The sequence below is a fragment of the Pleurodeles waltl genome, chromosome 2_1 (genome assembly GCF_031143425.1).
Source record: "Pleurodeles waltl isolate 20211129_DDA chromosome 2_1, aPleWal1.hap1.20221129, whole genome shotgun sequence".
NCBI lineage: Eukaryota > Metazoa > Chordata > Amphibia > Caudata > Salamandridae > Pleurodeles > Pleurodeles waltl.
Window position 1 is genome coordinate 182276158 of NC_090438.1, and position 23565 is coordinate 182299722.

Sequence of the window (23565 nt, forward strand, 5' to 3'; positions counted from 1 at the left end):
TTTCGTTCAGTGTCTCAGCAAAAATGAGGGCGGAGGCCAGCAATTTTCAACCAGATCAGTGATGTGCTTGGGTATTAAACAGAAAAAGGGCACCTTTTTTTTTTTTTTTTTTTTTTTTTTTTTTTACCGCTGGGACTACAAACCGCACCAACCCTAATGGCTGGCCGCTTCCGTAGAACTGGTACTTGTTTTTTTTTTTCTTTCTCGCCAGTCACAGAACTGTTAACTCCATTTACCCACTGCTTGAATAGCGTTGCACAAGCTGCATCCCACTATACTTGTGTTCTCGTTGAGACAATTGTTCTGACCAATGTTCTGGTGTCGTTGCACGGCTAGTCACCCGTGTTCATGCTGGAATTTTAGTCATCACAGTCATTTACAACCTCGTCGCCCAAAGTGTGCGTAACAACAGTGAGGATAGCTCGTTTTAATGCTGGTACATCAATGGCATCGGAAATGCCGGTGGCGGTGAAAGCGGGGAACTGTATTTCACGAAGGCAGGCGTGCCGTATTCTGCTGAGCAAAGGATTCCTTGGCCATTCAGAAGAGACCTCAGTTTGCAATTCCAAGCTAGGAGCTATCAGGGTGATGTAAATGTAGCTTTTCGTAGGGGTCACCACCTTACGCACCTTCAAAATTCTGTTCATTTGGATGGGCGAGGACGCAGGTTGTATCGATGAGTTTGTTGATCTTCAAACAGCAACTCTTCGTCACTGGGCTGCTGTGTCACCTCAGGAGCAGAAGTAGCACTTGAAACCTGTGGAGGTGTTTCCTGTCTCCCTACTTCGCTGTAATCAGGAGACAATGGTAATTCTGCTGTTAGAGTACTCTGTAGTGGAATTGGTGCACGCTTACAGTGGCTAGCATGTATCCAGTTTTTCCTTCCTTCCACTTTCACCGCTGTCTGTGTTGCAAGCAGTACCTGGGCTGGCCCCCGCCACCTGGGCTGAAGACTGTTGGTTCTTTGAAAATTCTTTGTCATAAGCCAATCCCCTGGCTTAAAAGGGTGACCAGGGCCTTCAAGAGGAGTCGGTAAGCTGGCCTTGACCTGTTGGTGGATCAAACGCAAATCTTTAGTCAATTGTTTACAGTAATCTACAAACAAAGGATATTGCACTTCAGAAAGCTTCTTTGGTCGTGGTACCCCCCAGATATTGGCTGGCCTCCCCATGACAACTTCATAGGGGGATAATCGTGACTTGCTACTGGCAGTCATCCTGATGGACATTAATGCTAGGGGCAAAGCATCTGGCCATTTTAAGTTGGTCTCAGCACAAATCTTAGCTATTTTGCTCTTCAAGGTGTAATTATACCTTTCTACAAGGCCCGCTGATTGTGGGTGATTTGCAGCATGAAATCGATGTTTGATGTTAAGGGCGGTACAGACCTTCTCCATTACCTCATTAGAAAAATGACTGCCATTGTCACTCCAGACTAATCGTGGCAAGGCGTATCTAGGAAAATATTCTTTTAGTAATATTTTGGCGGTAGAGAGGGCACCATTGTCTTTTAATGGGTAGGCCTCTATCCATTTTGAAAACATGCATACTACCACTAACACGTATTTCAGTTTGTTACACGGTTCCATGTGGATAAAATCCATCTGTATAGCTTCAAAGGGGAGATCAGGAGGGGCAAAGTGGCCAGGGGGCGTAGGGGTCCCTTTTCCTGCATTGTGCACTGCACACACCATACAACTTTTAACCAGGTTATTAGCAGCTTTGGATATCAGAGGATTACTCCAAACATGGTCCAAAGTTGTCTTGATGCCTTGGGCACTGATGTGTGCAGGACTGTGGGCCATAGTAACCATAGCGTGTACATAGCAATTAGGTAACATCCATCTTCTTCTGTCTGTGTCATCTGTGTAACAACCCTCACTGTCTAGTCTACCGTTCTTCTCCCACTGTTCCCTTTCCTCTGCTGTTGCTTCTGCTTGAATATCTCTCACACACTGCATGGTATTTTCTAATACTTCGTACTGGGGCTCTCCCTTGATGCTACTCTCAACATATGCATTGTCAAATGGTGCTCGTGCTGTTGCTTTCGCTGTAGCATCTGCAAAAGCATTTCCTCGTCCTATATCATCAGTAATTTTTTTGTGGGCACTACACTTAATGATTGCGACCTGACGGGGCAGGCTGAGAGCAGTCAAAAGTGTCACAATCAAGTTGCCATGCTGAATGGTAGTGCCATGTGACGTGATAAAGCCTCTATTCGCCCAGAGTCGCCCAAAATTATGAGCTACTCCAAACGCATATTGGCTATCAGTGTAGATGTTAACACTAAGATGTTCACTTATTTCACAAGCTCTGGTGAGGGCAATTAATTCTGCAGCCTGTGCCGAATTTTGCGGGATTCTATGAGATTCAACCACTGTTTTGACTGTGGTGACGGCATAGGCTGCAGTGGTCGTACCATCTGGTAACTTGAAGCAAGACCCATCTACAAACAGCTCTCCCTGTGGGTCAGATAGGGGAGTGTCTGTTAAGTCTACCCGTCCCTTGGTTTCTTCCTCAGTGGCAAAAATGCAATTATGATCAAATTCCACATTGTCCTGAGGGAGGGGTAGTAACGTAGCTGGGTTCAAGACATTGCACCGCTTCAAAGTAATATTTGGACTGAACAATGTTAATTCGTAACCCGTTAGACGAGCACTGGTGAGGTGCTGCGTCTGTGTCTTGTTTAACAAAATATCAACGGCATGAGGAACCATCACAGTGAGCGGATTGCCACCAACAAACCCTTCACTTTGTTTCACCGCAGCTGCTGCAGAAGCCACTCCTCTAAGACAAGTAGGCAAAGCTTGCGCCACAGTGTCCAAGGTGGAAGAGAAGTATGCACAAGGGCGTTGTCTCCCACCTTGGTCCTGTGTCAAAACAGACAATGTACAGCCATGCTTTTCATGCACAAATAAAACAAATGGTTTGCTGTAATCCGGATTACCCAATACAGGAGCAGAGCACATCGCCTTTTTTAATTCTTGAAAAGCCTCCTCACATTTGTCAGTCCAAGGTACAGGAGAGGGCACATCTGAAAGTGTCAGAGCAGTCAATGGTTTTGCTATAAGTGAAAAATTTGGAATCCACTGTCTGCAAAAGGATGTAAATCCCAAAAATGCTCGGACTTCAGAAGGGGTGCGTGGTGCAGTCATTGTATGAACCAATTTAATTCTGTCTGGATGTAATCTCCTTCCCTCCTTAGAGAGGAGGTGTCCTAGATAGGTGACCTCCTCTCTACAATACTGCAATTTTGGAAGGGACACCTTATGGCCCAGAGGTGCTAAATGATGTAATAATGCAACAGTATCAGTCTTACATTGTGTCATGGAATCTGAGGCAATTAAAATATCATCAATGTACTGCAACAATGCAGAGCCTGTAGGTGGATTGAATTGGTCTAATTGACGTTTAAGACATTGACTATATATGCTCGGGGACTCAACAAATCCTTGTGGAATTCTTGTCATCGCGAATGATCTACCAAAAATCGCGAAGCTAAACAAATATTGAGATTCTTCGGCAATTGGAATGCTAAAGAACGCATTCTTCAAATCGATTACGGTGAAAAAACACGCAGAGGGTGGGATCATGGTGAAAAGACTATTCATGTCTGGGACCACGGGAAACTGGGGAATTACTATTTTATTAATTTCTCGGAGATCAATAACTAATCGATATACTGTGTTATCAGTAAATGATTGCTCACCATCTAATCTATTAGCATCATTTCGTTTCTTTACAACAGGAAGGATTGGACTGTTACATGGGCTGCTCACTATTTCCTTTATGACACCTGCATGCACAAGATCAGATATGACGGCCTTGAGACCTTTTTCGCTTGATTTAGGTAATTTGTATTGAGGAACACGAGGTAACCGGGCACCTGGTTTGATTTTTATTACAATAGGGTCGATATCCATAATGCCTACATCATTCTTGCCTTTGGCCCATAAGCGAGGGTCTATTTCCTTTAGCTCTGGGGGTAAGTCGTATTCCTGTGAGAACATGCACCGAGTTGGGGAAACACTATCCATAGTTACATAGACACCATCCATTGAACAGTGAATAACTGCATTTAATTTCTTTAACAAATCTAATGCAAACAAGTTTTCATTGCAACCTGATGTTAAAGAGAGTGGCGTGTGTACTGTAAATGGGCCTACAGTTACTCTCATAGGTGTTGAGATGGGGCTCACCACGGGGATTCCAGAAATCCCAATTGATGTGGTATGAAGCCCAGACAGGGGAGCCCCGGGGACTGCAGAATGTGCAATAGATGTTCTGGTGGCACCAGTATCTAGAAGAAACTTATGGCCCTCTCCTTCGATTTTTACATCAATGTAGGGACCATTTTGATCTACATGAATACTTACTCGCCCCTGGCCCTGTCTGTGGCTGTCCTAATAATCGTAGGATTCAGAAAAGAAATCATCAGCATAATATTGTCGTTCAAATGCATTGTCAAAAATATTAGTGTTACGCGGGACCTGATTCTCATTCTGCGAATTCTGATCAGTTCTACCTCTTCCTCGTCCTCGTGCATTACCTGCCACGTTCCCTCTATGAAGTGACATACTTTGTCTTCCTTCCAGTAATGGGCAAGTATCACGCCAATGTCCATCCTGCTTACAGTAGGCACATTGGTTGATATTTAATCGGCGGTCTTGGGGTGGTGCAGATGCACCTCGGCCTCGACCCCTTCCCCGTCCCCTTGGTGGGCCACCCCTTTGCTGAGGGGTTGTATCCCGCTGAGGGTATGCCTGCTGTAATAATACCTTTTTCTTCAATTCTTTTACTGACTTCTCATTCTTTTCTAATTCTTCCTTGTACCTGCTCTCATAGTATTGCGCCATCTGCAAAATCTCTGCCTGTCCCTTCGTCATCCACGAACTCTCTGTTGCTTTTAATTTTTGTGATATTTCAGGTAGAAGGCCATTAACAAAGCGTTCTACAAATAGTGTGACACCTGTTACGGTGGCGAGGTCTTGACCGCTAAAATCTATGAAAGCCTGTTCAATTCTAGTAAAATAATCTGGGACATCTTCACCTATTTTCTGTTTATAAGTGGCAAGCTTTCCCCAATCCACAGTCTGAAGAGGTATAACAGTTTCTAACTTAGTCAATATCCGATTAGGTAAATCTAAAATATCCTGATGCGGCAGGGTTCCTGGTGCCCTTTGTGCTTCACGTGCTTCTAAACCCCCCCATGTATTTCCCAAAGTAGGTGCATCATCTACTCTTCTAATTTTATGCCAAACTTCAGGACCCAATAAAACACCAAAAAAATAGTCAATGTCTTTGAGTGTCATGGTTGTGGTGGAAATGGCAGTTCTAAGGTCCCGATAGAATCCAGCTGGATTCTTTCGAGGGTCTGGCAAATCTTTCTTTATAGCCATTACCTCCTCCCTTTTCCATGGTATATGAACAAATTGGGCCACCGGCACGGGAGCTGGTTGTCCGGCGGCAGCTGCTGCTGCGACTGCAGCTGCAGTGGGCATATCAGGGTGCACTTCCCTCATTGGGTACCCCTTGCCATATCTATTTAGAACATCTTCCCTGGCTATGACACAAATGCGTACTCCCTCATTTATGCTGTTACTATCAAGAATACAAGCCCTACTGTCCCGCCATAATTGGTTTAATTCTTGTTCATAAGGGAGAGGGGTTGAATCTGTAATACAAGACTTCCAATCCCTCTCCAATTTTTCAATCATATACAGCAGTGCTAATTGCTGTCCAAAATGTGACATCTGTTGTATTGTGTCCATAATATCGGTGTGGGTGTAAATAAGATGTGACATCCAGTTCTCTGACTGATTCTTGATAACCCGTTTTTCCCAATCCCCAATAGTGGAGCGGGTACTAGGGGGCGAAATCGACTTAATAGGTGTGCCCCATATGGGTGAAAGTGAGTGTAAGGCTGTGCACTGTCGGCGTTGTCCATTTGGGGTATTAGGGGCAGGGGACATTAGTTGTAACCTTGCAGTGCTGGCTGGTAGTGGTGGGCCAGGTGGTGGAGGGATTAGGACTTGGGCTATTGGGGTAGCTTGGGCTAGAGGCTGTGGTGGTTGTGGCACATGCTGCTGTAGTGGTGCACCTGGATTTCCCAAATTGTGTCCTTGCCCTTGCTGCTGTTGCGGTGCCCCCATGTTAGGTTGGGCTACTGCAGGGGGTGTGTAAGGTGGAGGTGCAGTAGGGCTATTATCTAATAGCTGTAGCATTACCTCATCTTCCTCTAATGCATGTTTGGTTTCTGTTGGCTTTGATACATAACTTCCCTCCACCTGAGCCCTATGGACTCTATCTTCAGATTCAATCCCTTTCTGGGTTTGGGACTGGTGATAAAGGGCGGCCTTTTGCATAATGGTTCTCCTATTTTCCCTCTCTATCAGTTTATCTGATTTAATTTTTCTTTTATTGGCTTCCATTTCCCATTTTCTGTACACCTCAAACATATGTTGTCTAGCCTTTTTATGAAACAAACATTCCTGTAGGTAGGTTAGTTTCTTTAAATCAAAAGATCCATCCTCTGGCCACTGGAGGTCAGGACAATGTCTAGTATATCTGCGCCATATACTATTATACAAATTGCTCTCTAAACCATAATCCTTTAACATGTCCCACCCTGGTGTTCCCTCTTTTGGGATCGGTTGCCTTTTATCTAAACGTGGCACATGATTTCGGCGAAAACAAAGACATAACCCTTGCCAACATTTCTTATTTCCCATATCTAACCTTTTAAATATTCAAAAGGCAACACACACATCAAATTTCAAAATGCAACATGTACCAAAGAAACCCTTGTTCAAAAATGCACCAAAGAAAACCTTTTTCAAATGTGCACCGAAGAAGGGAAAAAAAACCCTTTTTTCAAATATTTACCAACTTACAAATTGCTCCAGGCCTGGGCAAATTACTCAAACAAGAAAAACACATGTAATACAAATTGTCAAATGGTACCTTGTACAAATGCAAATTTACCAAGAACTAATCATTCCTAAAAATGATAAGTTATCCAAAAACAATTATTCTCTCAAATGCAAGTTAAAGCAGACAAATAGCCAGCGAGGAACAGTCTTACCTGACTATCTGCTTTTTCCTGGATTTCTCTCCGGCCGCCCGTGTCAGACTAATCCGTCAAAATAAACACCGATGTTTCAGGGACTTCGCTGGGACATCATGAGAAAGCGGGGGGAAACCTGCCCGGTGGATAAGATGCAGCTGCTTCTGAAACTAAGTCTTTGTGCAGGGGCCCCTGGAATCTACACCTCCGGAACGGCGTCCCCCCACTGGCAGCACGTCTCGTGACAGAGCTACTGAAGATATCCACTGGAAGGTCCCTGTTCGGGCGCCAAATTGTCAAATGCACATATTTGCAGATACTTACAAATGCATTTACAAAGGAGTTTTTGACACGGAGAGCCGGAGTGAAAAATCAATGACCAAAGGTCTGTTTATTTTTGCTGCAGCAAAGAGGACAGGTTTACCACTGGCATCCCAGGCCCGAAGTAAAGTGTGCTGGCATAAAGCGTTTAACAGTGATATTTATACTCCTACATCAAAGGATACATAAAATGTGTAAATAATGATATACGTCATACAGATATTTTAAGGAGTTAATCAGTTTCCACACACTGGTTCCATTCCCAGCTTTGTCCTTGCCTCCCTTCTGCAGCTGCCTGACTCCCCACATTCTTGAGACCCTTCAAAGGATTACGTGGTTCAAAGGTATAGATATCAGCCTTTCCCTCCCCAAAATACCACAGCCGAGGTCAGTTAGCTATTTGAACACACAATTATAATGAGTACAGTGCCCCAGTTAGGGAAAGAAACCAGCTGCAAGCCTATGGCGTGGAACCAGGCTTATTTTACCTAAACAAATATACATAAGATAACATATGTGATAGACAGTGCGTTCAGAGACAACAAAAGCTCAAACTTACACGTGTAAAAGAAAGAAGCAATTCAAAATGAATTCTAACAATCTGCCACCGTCGATCTGGGTCTCTTTTTATGTCTTAAAAAAACAAAGAAGGAGCTTTATGGAAAAACCCCTCCTGATTGCACAAGAAGTAATCATACATGCTGGCTAGTTTAGGTATGCTTTGAAAATAACACGTTGGGATTAGGCCACAATCCCAAGATGTCAAAGCAAGGCCGTTCTCTGCCGTCTGAGTACATTCTTATCAGCCAAAGTCCTTGGTGGGAATTAATATGAGAACAAGACAGAATGCGCAGTTTACAATGTGGAAAATTACGGGCAGCCTTTAACATGATAGAGTCTAATGCTACGATAAAGTCAATAGGCAGAATGAGGCTAGGGCTAAACTGAACACAAAAAGGAGTCTGTAATTGGTGAACACTGGACAGCTAAACCAGGTACAAAGTGGTGCAACACAAAGTCAGTGGTCAAAACACACATTTCACTACAGACACTTGATGTTCCTTAGCTCAGGGAGGACAGTTGGGGGTGGGCCCAGTGGCTTCATTGACTTAAAAGGAGCAGAGGTCCCAACCAAGTGGGAGGAGAGCTAAACTCACAACTGGTTTGGCTGCTGAGCCCCCTTATCGCTCTTCTAGGTGCACACAAGAGTTTTGCACTCAGGCGAAAGGGATTCCCCATCTTGGATTTTAGGATTGAGGGGCGCAGTGGGATTGTTTGCAGTAGGGCAAACAGGAACTGCTGACAAATTTATATTTTACCTGTTAAGGAAAGTCAGGAGTCCCTCCCAGCCACTACCTAACACTAAACATAACTGTGGCACCGAAGAAACTCTCCTCAGAGCCCTTTCTGGACCCTTACAAGATCAGAAGAGGACTCAACCCTGCTTGCTGTAACCTGAGGAGCCCTGCAGGATTGGATCTGATCCCTTGAATGCCCAGGACAGAGAAGTGGACTCCAAGAGTCATTTAGTTGACCTGTATGACTACAGGAACACAACAAGCTGCATGTGGCCTTTTTCCTGATTTCACCATTACCAACACAGGAGTTTAGATTAGTTGAACTTTTAAACTTAAGCATGATTTGCTTGTTATCTGTGTACTTCTAGAAGATAAGGTAGTGGACTAAAGATGACATTGAACAGGGCTGGAACAATGGATTAACTTTGTGGTGTGCCAGCTGTGGAGTTGAATGATTGAGGGGAGAATGAGTGACTTTGTATGATGAACATTTTCAGTGAGATGGAATATACCTCATCCTTGGCCAGTTCCTTAAGCTCCAGCATCCTACAGCCTCTTTATGAGTGTAGGGCGGTGAACCATAACAAAGGCTGATAAGGGATCAAGTAGGAAGAATGCCACTATGATTGTTTTGATTTCCTCCTTTGTCACAATCAATCCTGCTTCAGTGTCATAGTTAGGACAGAGTCTATTTACGGAGTCCAAGAGCAAGTTAAGGTCAATCAACATTTATCCCTCCACTTACACATGCTGTTGTGGAGAGTTTGCAGACTAACTAGCATCCTTTTTCATAATTTTAAAGGATTTGCCCCAACAGATAATAAAGTAACTAGGCACTATAGTTTTGAAGAGAGAAACCTCCAAATCATTCACCATATGCTCTCTCCTGGTCAGACCACTACAAGATCAACCTTGGCACCCCAGTGGCCAAGGCAGGGTGAGCAAAAACTGTGAATGGTCCCTTTGTATTGCCTAGGCCTTAGAACAGATTCTCCTCTGATTGTCCGCATTCTTGTTTACTCACTCAGATTCCTTACTACTCCAGCTCTGGGTCAGGTTTGCATGTTTGTTGACTGACTGACTCATAAAGACAAATGATGCTTGTCAAGACAGCATTCACTATGAGAATCAATAATGCAACCATTGTTAATAAGGACATCTGGATCTTCAAATAAATTAGCTTGCTGGTAGTGGAGTTCACATAATTCTTGTTTGCAACAAACTTGCCACTGTCTTCATGATCATGTTTGGTGTTGTTTTACCTTTCATCACCAGCCAGTTGTATAAAGCCAAGATCCCTTTGGCTAGTCATAATAAGTTTAGTGCACTTGTGGTTTCCGTTACTCTTCCCCTTAAAAGGCAACCCAAGTGGACTTTTATCCTCACACAGTACTAGAGAAGATACCAGAAGGTGTCACAGTAACTGTTACTTCTTGCATCAGTTCTTCACTTAGCACACAGCAGGCCCCCTGCCCTTCAGGAGAATAATTGTGTACCCTTACTTGCCACAAATACATACCTTCTGTTACACTACAGGTTTGGGAACAGTCTTTCAGTCTTAAAACTACCCTCTCTAGCAAAATGTTTAGAAGCAGATTCAATCCTTCCTGGAAATCAGAGGTGTTTTTTTTTTTTTTTTTTTTTTTTTTTTTTTTTAGCCCACTCAAAACTAGCTTCAGCTGCTTGGGATAGACCTATGCCTGCTGCTGATAAGGGAGGTGTCCCTCTGGTAATTCTACTAGATTATTTGGCAGTGTTCAGCACCAGGGACATTATCTGTAGAAGTACAGGCCTCGATTGGATCTCATTGTCTTTGACAGATATCTCACTGTGTGATGTTGGGTCCTTCCAAATCTGCCACCTGCAGTTTGATTCGGTCCACCACGCCCTTAGCTAAGCATGCTACTATTTAAGATGTGTATGTAAGTCCTTTTTAAAGGCTGAGTTCTAGTTTTGGGCTATGATTTTTCACTTATGATTTTACCCATTTCCAAATATGGATTGATTATTCCTTCCTCCTCTATTTTAACAAAAAGGGCAGTATTCTGTTTTCATACACAACTTCTGATGTGCTAAGTCCTGAACGTAACGGGCATTATTATTACCCTCTTGAATAGTACTTGGTTTGCTGACCTCGGAAGGGTGGAAGTCTGACTTGACCTTGTCTGATTCCATCTCATGATCTACGTGTTTAGAGCATGTTTCAGCCCTCGGGCAGGATGGGTGCTCTAAGTTATTGCAACGTATTATCTGTTAGGGCAAATCCTTTTGTTTTATGATATTTCAACCTGATTTCACAATTGTTGAGAATATTGTGAAAGTTTTAAAGAGGGGGTCATTTGGTGTGATTGTTTTATCATTATGTGAGCTTGCTTGTAAATTGTGTGTTCTTAACGTGAGGTTTTTTTGTGGATTGACAATTTTATGCAATTTTGTTGTTGTTGTTCTGTAACAGGTCAAGAATACCCTGCCATTGTAGAATTTGCACCTTTTCAAAAAGTTGCAAAGAAAAAGAGCAAGAAAAAAGATGCCAAAACAGGGACGATTGAAGAAGGTATTGTGCTTGAGGAAAATATGTCTAAAAATGTTTACTTCACATTTTCTGGACGTACAACTCATAGTTGTAAAATATGGTAATTGGACTGTACACACCACATGTTTTATAAGAAAGGACATTTAAAGGCCTCTCAATAATATCTTAATGTCACTGCAATGTTTTTTTGCTGTTGTTAACTGACATGCATACCACATTTGAAAAATGCATTTAGAGCTGCAACTTCTACCTATTTGACTGATTAATTTTCTGAAATGCCAGGTCCCTTTTTCATAATTCCACAAAAGATCATGTAACATGTTGTACTTTTATGTTTCTGTCTTGTCTATGTGACCAACTGTTGGAAGGTGGGTCATTAGTTGTGTGGCCTGCACAAGTAATGGGTCCGCACGTGACCGCCACTGGGAACCAAACACCCCATTGTAGCGCTTGACTCTTATAGGATAGCGTTGCAGAGAAGTCCAAGGCTTACTCAGGGGAGGTGGTGTGGGCTAGTAATCCCCATTCACGAGCACACAAGCATGACTCTCAATAAATGATTGTCCAGTCTGTGCTTTTCTTTTGATAAAGTAAAAGTACATTTATTACTCACACACACACTACTCAGTACTATGCAACATTCTACAAATATACACAAAGTGATTGAATCCCTCTGGGAGGACATTGTGTAATCCCTCATGCCTCCTCAAAGGGAGGATATAATCCAACAACCCACATGGCAAAACAATCCCCGGTGTCCCCCTGCAACATTTGTACATTTGACAGTTATGTGGAATGAACACACCTACATCTGCAATTAAGTACATCAATCTTGCCAAGAGATGGCTGTCAGCCTCATTATTCAAATTAGCATCAACAGGGAACATATAGGACCATATTCAAGCAATTCAACCATTAGGATTACTTTTAGATTATTTTTGGGTTGCTTTCAAATTATTCTTAGTTGACCATCAAATAACAGTTGAGTACATTGGGTAATACCAGCCTACACCTCTAGTAGGCACAGTCCCACAAGCCAGAACAAAATTCCACATAAGCTTGTGCTCTAACAACATGTAGAACCCTTGGGGAGATTATCATTCTTTTGTCCCACCCTACCTAGGGTGGGACACAAACTGCGTTGGGGGGAGGCTGCACTGCTCCTGCAGCTCCCCCTGTCCATGGGCATGGTTTTGGTGATGGCCAAATCTCCCTGGGACCACCACAAGCTGGTTTAGGGGACTAAACCCCTGCTCATGCCCCGCATAGCATGCTGGGGCAGCCACAAATGAAATGAGCGGCTCTCCCGCTGTGCCGGGGAGAGCTGCTGTGCCGGCAAAACTGATGCTCCATCCTGGGGGGTGCTCGGTCCCACCCGGACACCCCCACACGAAGTAAGTGCTCCCTCGTAGGAGGGCGGCGCAAGGAGCCCACCCCTGGCTGCCCCTGCTGGCTCCCCGCATGGCCAGTACCTCCGTGTGCCGGCCTTCTCTGTGGTGTCTGCCCGCTCCAGCCCCAGGGGCAGTCAGGGGGTTCTTCCTTCCAGTTGTCCATGACGCCCGTCTACAGTCCCAGTGTCCAGCAGCGAAGCACAGCCAAGAGAGAGAGCTCTCCCCTGTGCAGGAGCTTTTAAGTGGGCGTGGAAGTGTCCCGCAGGTCAGCACCTCTGGCCTATCCAGATGTGCCACATCACTTCCATGCCCCCGTCCCCTCCTTCTTGCACAGTCTTCTGGGATAGCTCAAAATGGCATCATCCAGGAGTTAGTTGCCACATGTGCTCTGAAAGTCTCAGCCCCTCCTCACTGACATTCCTCACAGGGCCTCTCCAGCCTGCTCCTGGCACGGGATGACAGCTGGCTGGTTGATGCAAGGCCCTGCTCAAGCAACTGGACAGAGCAGTAATTGGCCCTAATCCTGAGCTGAGTCAGAGAAAGATGACATCCATGGATGACCTATAAGTTGTACCACTATGCTCTTGTAACTTCTGCATCATTCTTTTCTTACAGGTTACAGTGTACTTTGGTGTGACTCTGGTCTCGGTGGACACCAGAGAACTGGAGTTGCACCCTAGGCCATCCCTTCCCTTTGACATTTAATATCCCCACAATGCAAATACCTTAAGCACACCGACATTGGCATTTAACTGAGTGTCCCTACAGTGAAAAGACAGTAAGCACACTGACTCTCCCTCACACGTGTACACCCCTCTCATGAGATCCACTCCAGGTCCCCACCCACTCTGCATAGTTCCTCCTGCACCAGGCTTACCTAAGCGCAGTTCTTGGGCTGCGCACACCAGGAATCCACCTCCCACAGCCCTCACATGGGTGCACATCAATGTGCACACATGATCACATGTAACCTGCCCGGGGCCTCCTGCCCTTGCTGCGTCACACCAGCCTTTCCTTAGCACGGCAGCACCGGCGGTAAACATGCGCAATCCATTTTACCATGTGTTTACTGTGCGTAAGTCCCCTCATAGGAGGCTCCCTCACAGTAAAAAGTCAAAAACCAGGTGGTCAAAAAGCGAAAAATCAGGGCAGGCCTGATGGTCAGAATAGTCTTCTAACACCAACCTTATTGGTTGGTACCAGAGTTGGGGCGTAGCACTTAAGAGTTTATTTGGGTGAGTGGACTTGATATAGGTTGGTGGAGATGTGGCAACATTGAGTGTGTTTGACTTTCTGTGATGCTCCTTGAAGCCTCTTCTAACAGCAAGCTTGAAAATGATTGTTGCGTCTTTTTATGTAAATGGCACCACTGACTGTTAAATGTAGAGATTAGTGTAATAAGTCTCTCCCACTAACTACTTTTATCTGTCTGCTGGCGATAGAAATATATATTTGATCATACCAAAAATGTACTGATGCTTGGAGCCAGCCCACTACTGACCATTGATTGGCTTTTTTGTTTACTTATTAACTCCCTTCTTGATTAGTGGCTTTCCCTCCTTTTTTGGGTTCGACCCTCCCCTTTACTATAGCTTCTTTACCATATTTTTGATTTGATGACTTGTATCCTTCTGCTGCTTACATTCAGAGAAGGACTTTGTCTTTTGCTTCCAGCTCTTCATTCAAATGCATGTTTTCTTGCTCTCTCCCCTGTGTGCTACTTCCCACCTCACATCCCTACCCCGCTTTCCGTGTTACTTCCCCCTAAGCTAGTGTGTTACTCAGCTTGTCCTCTTTTTTTTTTTTTTTTTTTTTTTAAACTTGGAATTATTAGTTAACCTGTCCTCCCCTCTAGTTCCCAACCCTCCACTGCTGTTTACTAGTCCTCTAGAATGACGGGACTCTTTCACTAATGCCTGTGGATCATGGGGCTTCGGAAGCGAGAGTGGGCGGTGGAAATGATTTAACTCCTACTCCCTGAGCCCCCTATATTTTGGAGTTGCCGGAGGGAGCCCAGGGTGCTCCCTCTCGCCCCCTCCCCCTTCCGATTTTGAAGTGGAATGAAAAATGACTAAACCATGGCTGAACAATGTTTGAAGCATGCTGCACATCACCACAGTCTCCTCTAAGCACTGTAACTGAATAGCAAACTCTGGGGACTGCAGGACCTTTTTGCTTTTAGTTATTTAATGACCGTGATTGAGGTTTTGTGATTCTGCTAAAATCATTCTGTTTGTCAACAGGGATGAGCCAGCTGTCCGAAATTCCTTTAAAAAGGTACAGCCTGCAAGAGAATAGCCCTTTATTTTTTCTAAGTCTAAAACCTGACATAACCAGAACAATGTTAGGTCGGGCCCAATACCTCAACGACTGCAGTTAAATAATAAACAACATGACGAGCTCTTGCAGCTCCAGAGAGGTTGCTTCTTAGATTACAGCATGTCAAGGTGACGCACAGACTGTGCAGCATGGCGTCAGAGAGGCTGTCTGTCACTATGTTTGATTTTCAATTTCTGTGAAAGCACTCAAAGCAGAAAAGCCTTTAAAGCTTATGACTATGCATATATACGTGTGTAGTTAGGTTTGTTTAAAGATGAGTGTATTTATTTAACTCCATGTACGGACAGTAATAGGTAAATAATTGAAATCAAACCGTTGACCTTTAATGCTACTCAGAAAAAAGAAGGACGTAGCCCGAGAGTGGCTGAATTGTGCAATTTAGAGCCGGAAAACCTGGGCTAAAATCTCAGCTTCCTCACTTGACCAAATTGTGCGATCCACAGCACATCAATATAGTTCACTCTGTAAAATGTGTTATTCAAGCAATTTGAGAACACACTGAAGTAAGTTAGTTCAGGATATGCATTATATAAAAACCTGACTTGTATATGATTAATATAGAAGTATCCTACTTCACGTTTACTAACATTGACCTTATTTAAACAAAGATGATGACCAAGTGACTTGTCTTGGACAACTCGTCCCAACATCACCAGGGCATGAAGGTATCCTTGGATGTTTCGGGTTTAAAAATTGTTTTTACTTTTAATGTCCTACAGTTCAATCATATGTACTTAATTGAGACATTTATTTAATTGTAAAGAGTTGTATCATATGTTTATGGCATGTGTTGCCTAATTCACGTTTTGTGATCATTTAATTACTATGCTCGTGCTTTGACCGTAGAGCCATGCAACACCCCTACCTCTGCACTGCCCATAGCTGTCCATGTCGTTGATCCAGAAATGTAGCATCTCCTAACACCTTGCTATAGAGCGGTGCCAATCACCCTTTTACTCTCCAAGTAGAGTGCAGTGCTGTGGCATTTTAGTGTAAGCTGCAGAGCCCACTTAATTATGTAAATACAGGCAGGTTCACACTGCTTCATTCAGATTTCAGACTGTTACTCAAAACTGCACTGTGATTGAAGGCTCGTAAACCTGCCCAGTTATAAGGCCCAAAGTTCGGCAGGAAGCTTCTGTTCACCCACTGATCCTACATGACACTTGTGACTGAGTTCTACAGGGCTCTTCCTCCTGTTGCTGCACCTTTGTGACTGTAGGCTGACTACTTCATTCTCACCTATGCCTAATGATTTGTCACTGGAAGTTTTGCATTCACTGCTGTTGTAGTTTTGCACATGTATGCCAGCCTGCACACACTGCAGCCTGCTTTCTTCACCTGTGCTTGAAGTGAAAATTATGGTGGAGGAGGAGGTGTGTGGTCATTCATACTTCCTTTATTTTGATTACCACTATCCATAGTTCGTCAAGGAATTGAACATCAATACCACTGACTAGAATCTTTCCTGACATACATACAACCTTTATGCACATCCTCAGGTCTTGCCTTGTTAGCCAATTTGCCACCTTGCTTGAGTGATGAGTTTTATCCAAAAGTATGAAACCTTTTTCTTTACATGTGTTGAGCGTACAAGAGGTTTATGGACTCCTACCCTACACAGATCTGGGGTGGCTAGCTTCCCACTTGGCATCGTGGACAGCATGTTTACACCAGGCTTTTCACTTTTCAAATATTTGCTGCAAGCATGTGTGTCAGTGTAATTAGTTCTGGAGAAGCAACCACTACAAGTACTAGAATGTGTAAGGTTGCCACACAAAAGCCCATGACTGAAGACTGACACACAGGTCTATGACATAGAGTGAAGTAGCCATCATACCCCTAAACTGTGGATAGGCTACCTACATGAATCCCATCTACCTAAACTGGGTTTAGATCCTCTGACCTTTTGACTGTTTTGATTGACGTATTATCATCACCAGCACATACACCCAGTGACATTGTGCTTCATATCTGCAAGTAGTCTTGTTTTGGCACTCTTTCTAGCCCCTTCTTTTCTCTTTTTGACTGTCTTGTGACATTGCACAAATATATACCTTGAATTTAGTGAGAAATCCCATTAGCTATTCTAGTATTAGGGCCCTGCCCTGTTTGGAAAATAATCTATTTGAGCTTGTGGACCTGATATCATTTTTTTTCTTGTTTTCAAGTCACTAGACCTGCAGGGCTGGCAACACTTTAAAAGTTTTTCAAGACCCACCCGCTCTCTACCCCACCAACATCCTGTCCCCTGCACCGTTGCCCTCCTTCTCCACTCAGCTTGTGGGTTTTCATTATTTTGATGCTGCTAAAACGCTGCATCTAATTTGACGTTTATCTCCTATCTGCTCTATTTTTGCTCCCCTGTCCCTCTGCATCACTTTTATTTTTCATTTTTGTTAGGATGGGCACATCTGTTTTGAAAAAATGTTTAAAAACCGCTTTTGGCTCATTTTTCAAACTGTTATTTACCGCTCCAAGATGGAGATCCCCCTATCTTGGAATAGTAAGTTAATATGTATAGCCTATGCATTATGACGCATGCACATGTATATGTTTCAAGCTACAGCTGCCATAGTATGATGCCACATGTGAACGTGACTTGCCATCACACTGGGCCTTTTGGCAGTCAACTATTTCTTTTTTTTCCTTTTGCTCTACTGATACAAACTGCATTGGCAAAGATGATTGCCAAAGCAAAAAGGTTAGGCCTATTTGCTTTGCCAGGGCATGTTTTGTATGTGTCACTGGGTTCTCAGTTTTATCTTTGGTATTGTATTGTAATTTCAAGCCTCCAGCCCTTGCTCCCTGGAGAGATGTGTTGCTGACAGAACACAGGTAGATGAAAATCAAAATTATGCTAGAAAATTGTCAACCATATCAAATGTGGGCCTTAACTGTGAAAATAACTTTGCTAATTTCTTCCCTTTTAAAATATAGCTTTGATGACTTTGGGTTGGGCACAACTCTACCTCAGTGACTGCTGATGGAATTTGATTTTCTATGAACATCGCACGTTTCCCCAGGAGGCTGGAGGAGTGGGAAGGGTGTCTTTTGTGACTGGGGGGCTGAATTTGTAGCAGTGCAGCAGTTTCAAAAGCTCTGCAGCGTTCCTTGTATATCCAACAGTTTTCAGGCAACAATAAAAGTGCTATAGGAAAATGGCTCCCTATTGCAGTTACTCCCCCACTTTTTATTGATGTTGACTTGACTGCAAGAAGGGTGCTGGGACCTGCTAACCGTGCCCCAGCACCAGTGTTCTTTCCCTAAAAATGTACCATTGTTTCCACAATTGGCACACCCCTGGCACACATATGTCTCTTGTAAAAGGTACCAATGGTACCAAGGGCCCTGTGACCAGGGAAGGTCCCTAAGGGCTGCAGCATGTGTTGTGCCACCCTAAGGGACCCCTCACCTAACACCTGCACACTGCCATTGCAGATTGTGTGTGTTGTTGGGGAGAAAAAGGCAAAGTCGACATGGCATCCCCTCAGGATGCCATGCACACAAAATACTGCCTGTGGCATAGGTAAGTCACCCCTCTAGCAGGCCTTAAAGCCCTAAGGCAGAGTGCACTATACCCCAGGTGAGGGCATAGCTGCATGAGCAATATGCTCCTACAGTGTCTAAGTCTATTCTTATACATTGTAAGTACAGTGTGGCCATATTAAGTATATGGTCTGGGAGTTTGTCAAAACAAACTCCACAGTTCCATAATGGCTACACTGAACACTGGGAAGTTTGGTATCAAACGTCTCTGAATAATAAACACACACTGATGCCAGTGCTGGATTTATTAAAAAAATGCACACAATGGGCATCTTAGAGATGCCCCCTGTATTTTACCCAATCCTTCAGTGCAGGACTGATTGGTCTGTGTCAGCCTGCCACTGAGACGAGTTTCTGACCCCCTGGGGTGATAGCCTTTGTGCTCTCTAGGGCCAGAAACAAAGCCTGCACTGGGTGGAGGTACTTCACACCTCCCCCTGTAGGAACTGTAACACCTAGCAGTGAGCCTCAAAGGCTCAGGCTTCGTGTTACAATGCTCCAGGGCACTCCAGCTAGTGGAGATGCCCGCCTCCCCGGACACAACCCCCACTTTTTGCGGCAAGTCCGGAGGGGATAAGGAGAAAAACAAGGAGGAGTCACCTCCACCCAGGACAGCCCCTAAGGTGTCCTGAGCTGAGGTGACCCCTCCCTTAGGAAATCCTCCATCTTGTTTTGGAGGATTTCCCCCCAATAGGATTAGGGTTGTGCCCCCCTCCCCACAGGGAGGAGGCACAAAGAGGGTGTAGCCACCCTCAAGGACAGTAGCCACTGGCTACTGCCCCCCAGACCTAAACACCCCCTTAAATTGGGTATTTAGGGGTGACCCTGAACCCAGGAAACCAGATTCCCGATGACCTACAACAACAAGGAGGACTGCTGACCTGAAAGCCCCGCAGAGACGACAACTGACTTGGCCCCAGCCCTACCGGCCTGTCTCCAGACTCGACTCAAGAGACCTGCACAGCGACGCATCCAGCGGGACCAGCGACCTCCTGAGGACTGCCCTGCAACCAAAGGACCAAGAAACTCCTGTGGACAGCGGCTCTGTCCAAAACAGCAAGAAAGAAACCATCTTTAAAGGGATTCCAGCCTCTCTCCGGAAGCGTGAGTCCCCAGCACTCTGCACCTGACGCCCCCAGTGTCCAGAAGAACCTACACTGCAGGGAGGACCCCCAGGTGACACCCACGACGTGGACACCCTGAGACCTCCCTGCACCCCCACAGCGATGCCTGCAGAGAGAATCCAGAGGCTCCCCCTGACCACGACTGCCCGGTAACAAAGAACCCGATGCCTGGAAGAAGCACTGCATTCGCAGCCCCCAGGCCCGAGAAGAACCAACTACCGGTGCAGGAGTTACCAACAGGCGGCCCTCATCTTTGCCCATTTGGTGGCTGACCCGAGAAGCCCCCCTGTGCCCCGCTTGCATCACTAGAACGACCCCCGGGTCTCTCCATTGATTCCTATCTAAAACCCGCCACTTACTTCACACACTGCAGCCGGCTGCCCCTGTGCCGCTGAGGATTTGTTTTGTGTGCCTGTTTGTGACCCCCCCCCCCCCCCCCCCTCCCTCGGGCTCTACAAAACCTCCGTGGTCTGCTTCCCAAGAACGCAGGTACTTACCTGCTAGCAGAACCCCCAACGGTGGGCTGCCTATGCCCCGGAGACTGAACTTGTAAGTGCTTTACTTACCTGAAAAACTAACCAATACTTACCTCCCACATGAACTGTTGATTTTTGCAGAGTCCACTTTAAAAATAGCTTATTGCTATTTTTGCCAAAACTGTGTAAATTACTGTTTTAATTCAAAGTTCCATATTTACCTATGCCAAGTACCTTATAATTTATGTACTTACTTGAATTCTGAATCTTGTGCTTCTAAAATAAATTAAGAAAATAATGTTTTTCTACATAAAAACCTATTGGCCTGGAGTCAAGTCTTTGAGTGTGTGTTCTCATTTATTGCCTGTGTGTGTACAACAAATGCTTAACGCCACCCTCTGATAAGCCTACTCCTCGACCACATTACCACAAAATAGAGCATTAGTATTATCTGTTATTGCCACTATCAACCTCTAAGGGGAACCCTTGAACTCTGTGCACACTATCTCTCCATGTGAGATCGTATATACAGAGCCAGCTTCTACAAGTTCCAAGATAACTCTGGTGATTAATGTAGCTTCTGGAGAGAGATCGAGTTTTGTCTAGTTGCGGTTTTGGCTCTAAGGTAGCGCAGAGGGTTAATATGCCTGCTGCTAGGAACGTGTACTCTGCAGATCAAAGAGCAGTATTTTATGTGCAGCGCTCAGTGGCTACTGCTTTTGTCTCAGAGATTATTTTGTTACTGTGCACTTCATGAGTTACAATAATAATCTAGCACAGTGAGCTATGAACTGCATCAAAGAGCTGGTAGACTCCATGGTAGATGTTGTTTTCCATTCTTGAATTATCCTAGTTTTGCTAAAAAGGGTTTGTTTGGGTAGAAACAAGTATGTTCTTACTAAAGTCAACCCTAACTTCTGTGTTACATTCTGAATCCTGAGTTTATGCTTCCCCCAGAACAAAGCACTCTTGGGGAAAAAAAAAATGCCAACCGTATGGATGGTATGTAAATCATATACCTTGTAGTCCCCTTTGATAACTATTTCTATACACTGATTTCCACATGTATAATTCATTGTCTCTGTATGTGTCTGTGATGTAAAGTACTCCAACACCCTATGCTGGTAAGAAAGGTGCTATAAAACAAATTAAATGAATGTGAGAGAGGGGCTGTGGAGAGATGAGAGGCACTGTTAGTGGGTGGTGGTGAGGGAATCATTGAAGAGCCCCAATAAAGATTGCTGTATCCCCGTACTCCGTACGTTCATCACCCACTATGCTTTAAAAAGGAATATAATTGAATATATAATGGAACATATTGTAGAATGCACTGTTTTTGCCATTTTGTCCCCCCATTTTTTGGGGGGAGGGGGAGAACATGCCACCCTGCCCCCCAAGTCCCATTGTAGTGGTCAGGCTTGCTCACTAAACACCCAATGGGGGCTGGTCTGACAAAATGTGCCAGGGCTGCTTTGGGTTCCATGTCCGGCCCTGCTACAATTACACGTTTAATAGAAATTATGACCCTAATTTGAATTAAAGAGCAATTTGCTATGGGATGCAGAGTGATTATCACCTCGTTTAAATTTTCCTCTCCCCTTTTTTAGATGTGCTTGTGAATTTTGGCTTCCTTTTACTAGAGTATGTAGTTTGTGAACATGGTAGAGATTTTGCATCATACATCAAAATCGGGACAATCCGGGCATCAATACACCCTTCCCATCCAAGCAAGGGGAATTCAATAACCAGACTGGTTTTAGGATAAGCTAACAAAATTAGTTATCTTCCCTGTACAGGAATGAAAATATTCCACTGAGGTGCCTATTGCATTCTGAACAGCATAATATTTCACAGTTAATAATAGAACTGGGAAGTGTTCCTCCAGGAAAATTTGGAAACTTCAATATGTGGTTTGACTTCCGATTTAAGACAGAGTGTGTGTAATTTCCTTGGCTGGAGAACTGGCCAAGTAATAAATATCTGACTAACAAGCAGTTGTCATGGAAGTTGAGTATCGGATGTGAAAGCATTAGAACTGACAAATAGGTTTCATCAACGGCTTGGTGTGCTATTTGAGATTTTTAACCCAAGATTTGATGATCATCCAAAACTGTGTGTAAAGAAATGTATGAAAAAAGAATGAGTGAGTATAGGAGTGCAGGAGTGGGTCTTGTTTGACATTGCCTTATCATTTACTATATATCTAGAAAAAAATAAGAATTCACTTTAAACAATTTTTTGAACTTCAAAAGTACAGTATAAAGAACATTACCTACAATATGTGAGTCTTCATTTAACCAAATACTTAAAGACAAGATAATGCAAAGAAACAGGCAAGGGTGGGAGGGATAATGCTAGCCTTCTTGTCTTTAATAAAATCCATATTCTTTTTTCAGTAAAACCTATATCACAATTTTATGTCAAGACAGGAGGCTAGCATTATGCATTTTCAAAGCTTCATAAAGCACATTTAAAAACATGCTCAGCCTCTTTGTAATAAAATCTCCTAAATGTTTGAACATCGACTAGTCTGCCGCTTTTAAAATATCTTCCAAACGACAAACTATCATACATACCTTGCTCGCCATTACACATCTCATGGACTGAGCTGTAAATTTTGTCAAATCCACACCTGCTTCACATGTAACAGCTTTAAACCATCTCCTATTCAACTCCACTTAAACCTGTAGTAAATACTATAATTGCTAGATCAACCATTGATCATCACCTGCTCTCCTGTTCTCCAACACTCTGTTATAATATTCTTTTAGACATCTTACCACACAAGTTTGGAATTTTATCAAACCTGGGATAAAAAAATTGATTCAGACATTCTTAGTCCGTTTTGAAAATTTCAAAATTCACACCATCCGGTTGAAAAAAACCTATGTGATACTTCTAGAGCACATACATCTGGCACCCTTCTAAAAGAAATCAAACATAGAAAAGATGCCAATTTCCAACTTAATTCCCTTATTTTCCCCCCAAAAACTGTTATCTGGCCAAGACATTAATAATTTTAATACTAAATCCACATCCCTTAAGGTCAGATGTCTAGCCTTAGGAGGTCTTCTCAAATGGATCCTTTTCATTACTCGCCATATTAAAGGGTTTTTACCAATTGATATCCCTTGTTGTAAAGAATGACCGGCTGCAATAGCAGATCTATAAGTATTAACTGTCCTGTAAGCAAATTCTTTATCAAACAACTCAGCTGAAATATTTTCCAACTCTACCTCATTAACCTCCATTCAATGGGATCCAAATCACACTCCAAGCACCAACATAGCCAAATCTTCCTTTCTCTTTTATACTTTTTTCTGGTTTCTGGTGCCCAAGATTCATTGAGTAAATCTGAAGCTGATCCTGAAAAGCCTGTAAATCTTCCAGAACACCTGATATTTTCTATACTCGAAGGATGATCCTTCCCTTCTGCCCCATCAGCAGACCCTTGTGAGACCAAATCAC

At 43.8% G+C, this 23565-nt stretch overlaps 1 protein-coding gene across 2 annotated transcripts in view; it reads left to right on the forward strand.

Moving 5' to 3' along the window:
• UPF3B (UPF3B regulator of nonsense mediated mRNA decay) overlaps nucleotides 1-23565 on the forward strand; it is a 152630-nt gene that overhangs the window by 16461 nt on the left and 112604 nt on the right. For both annotated transcript variants that reach the window (XM_069212208.1, XM_069212201.1), the window contains exon 4: nucleotides 11140-11238. In XM_069212208.1, coding sequence (XP_069068309.1) covers nucleotides 11140-11238 — 99 coding nt within the window. The remainder of the gene's footprint in view (nucleotides 1-11139; nucleotides 11239-23565) is intronic.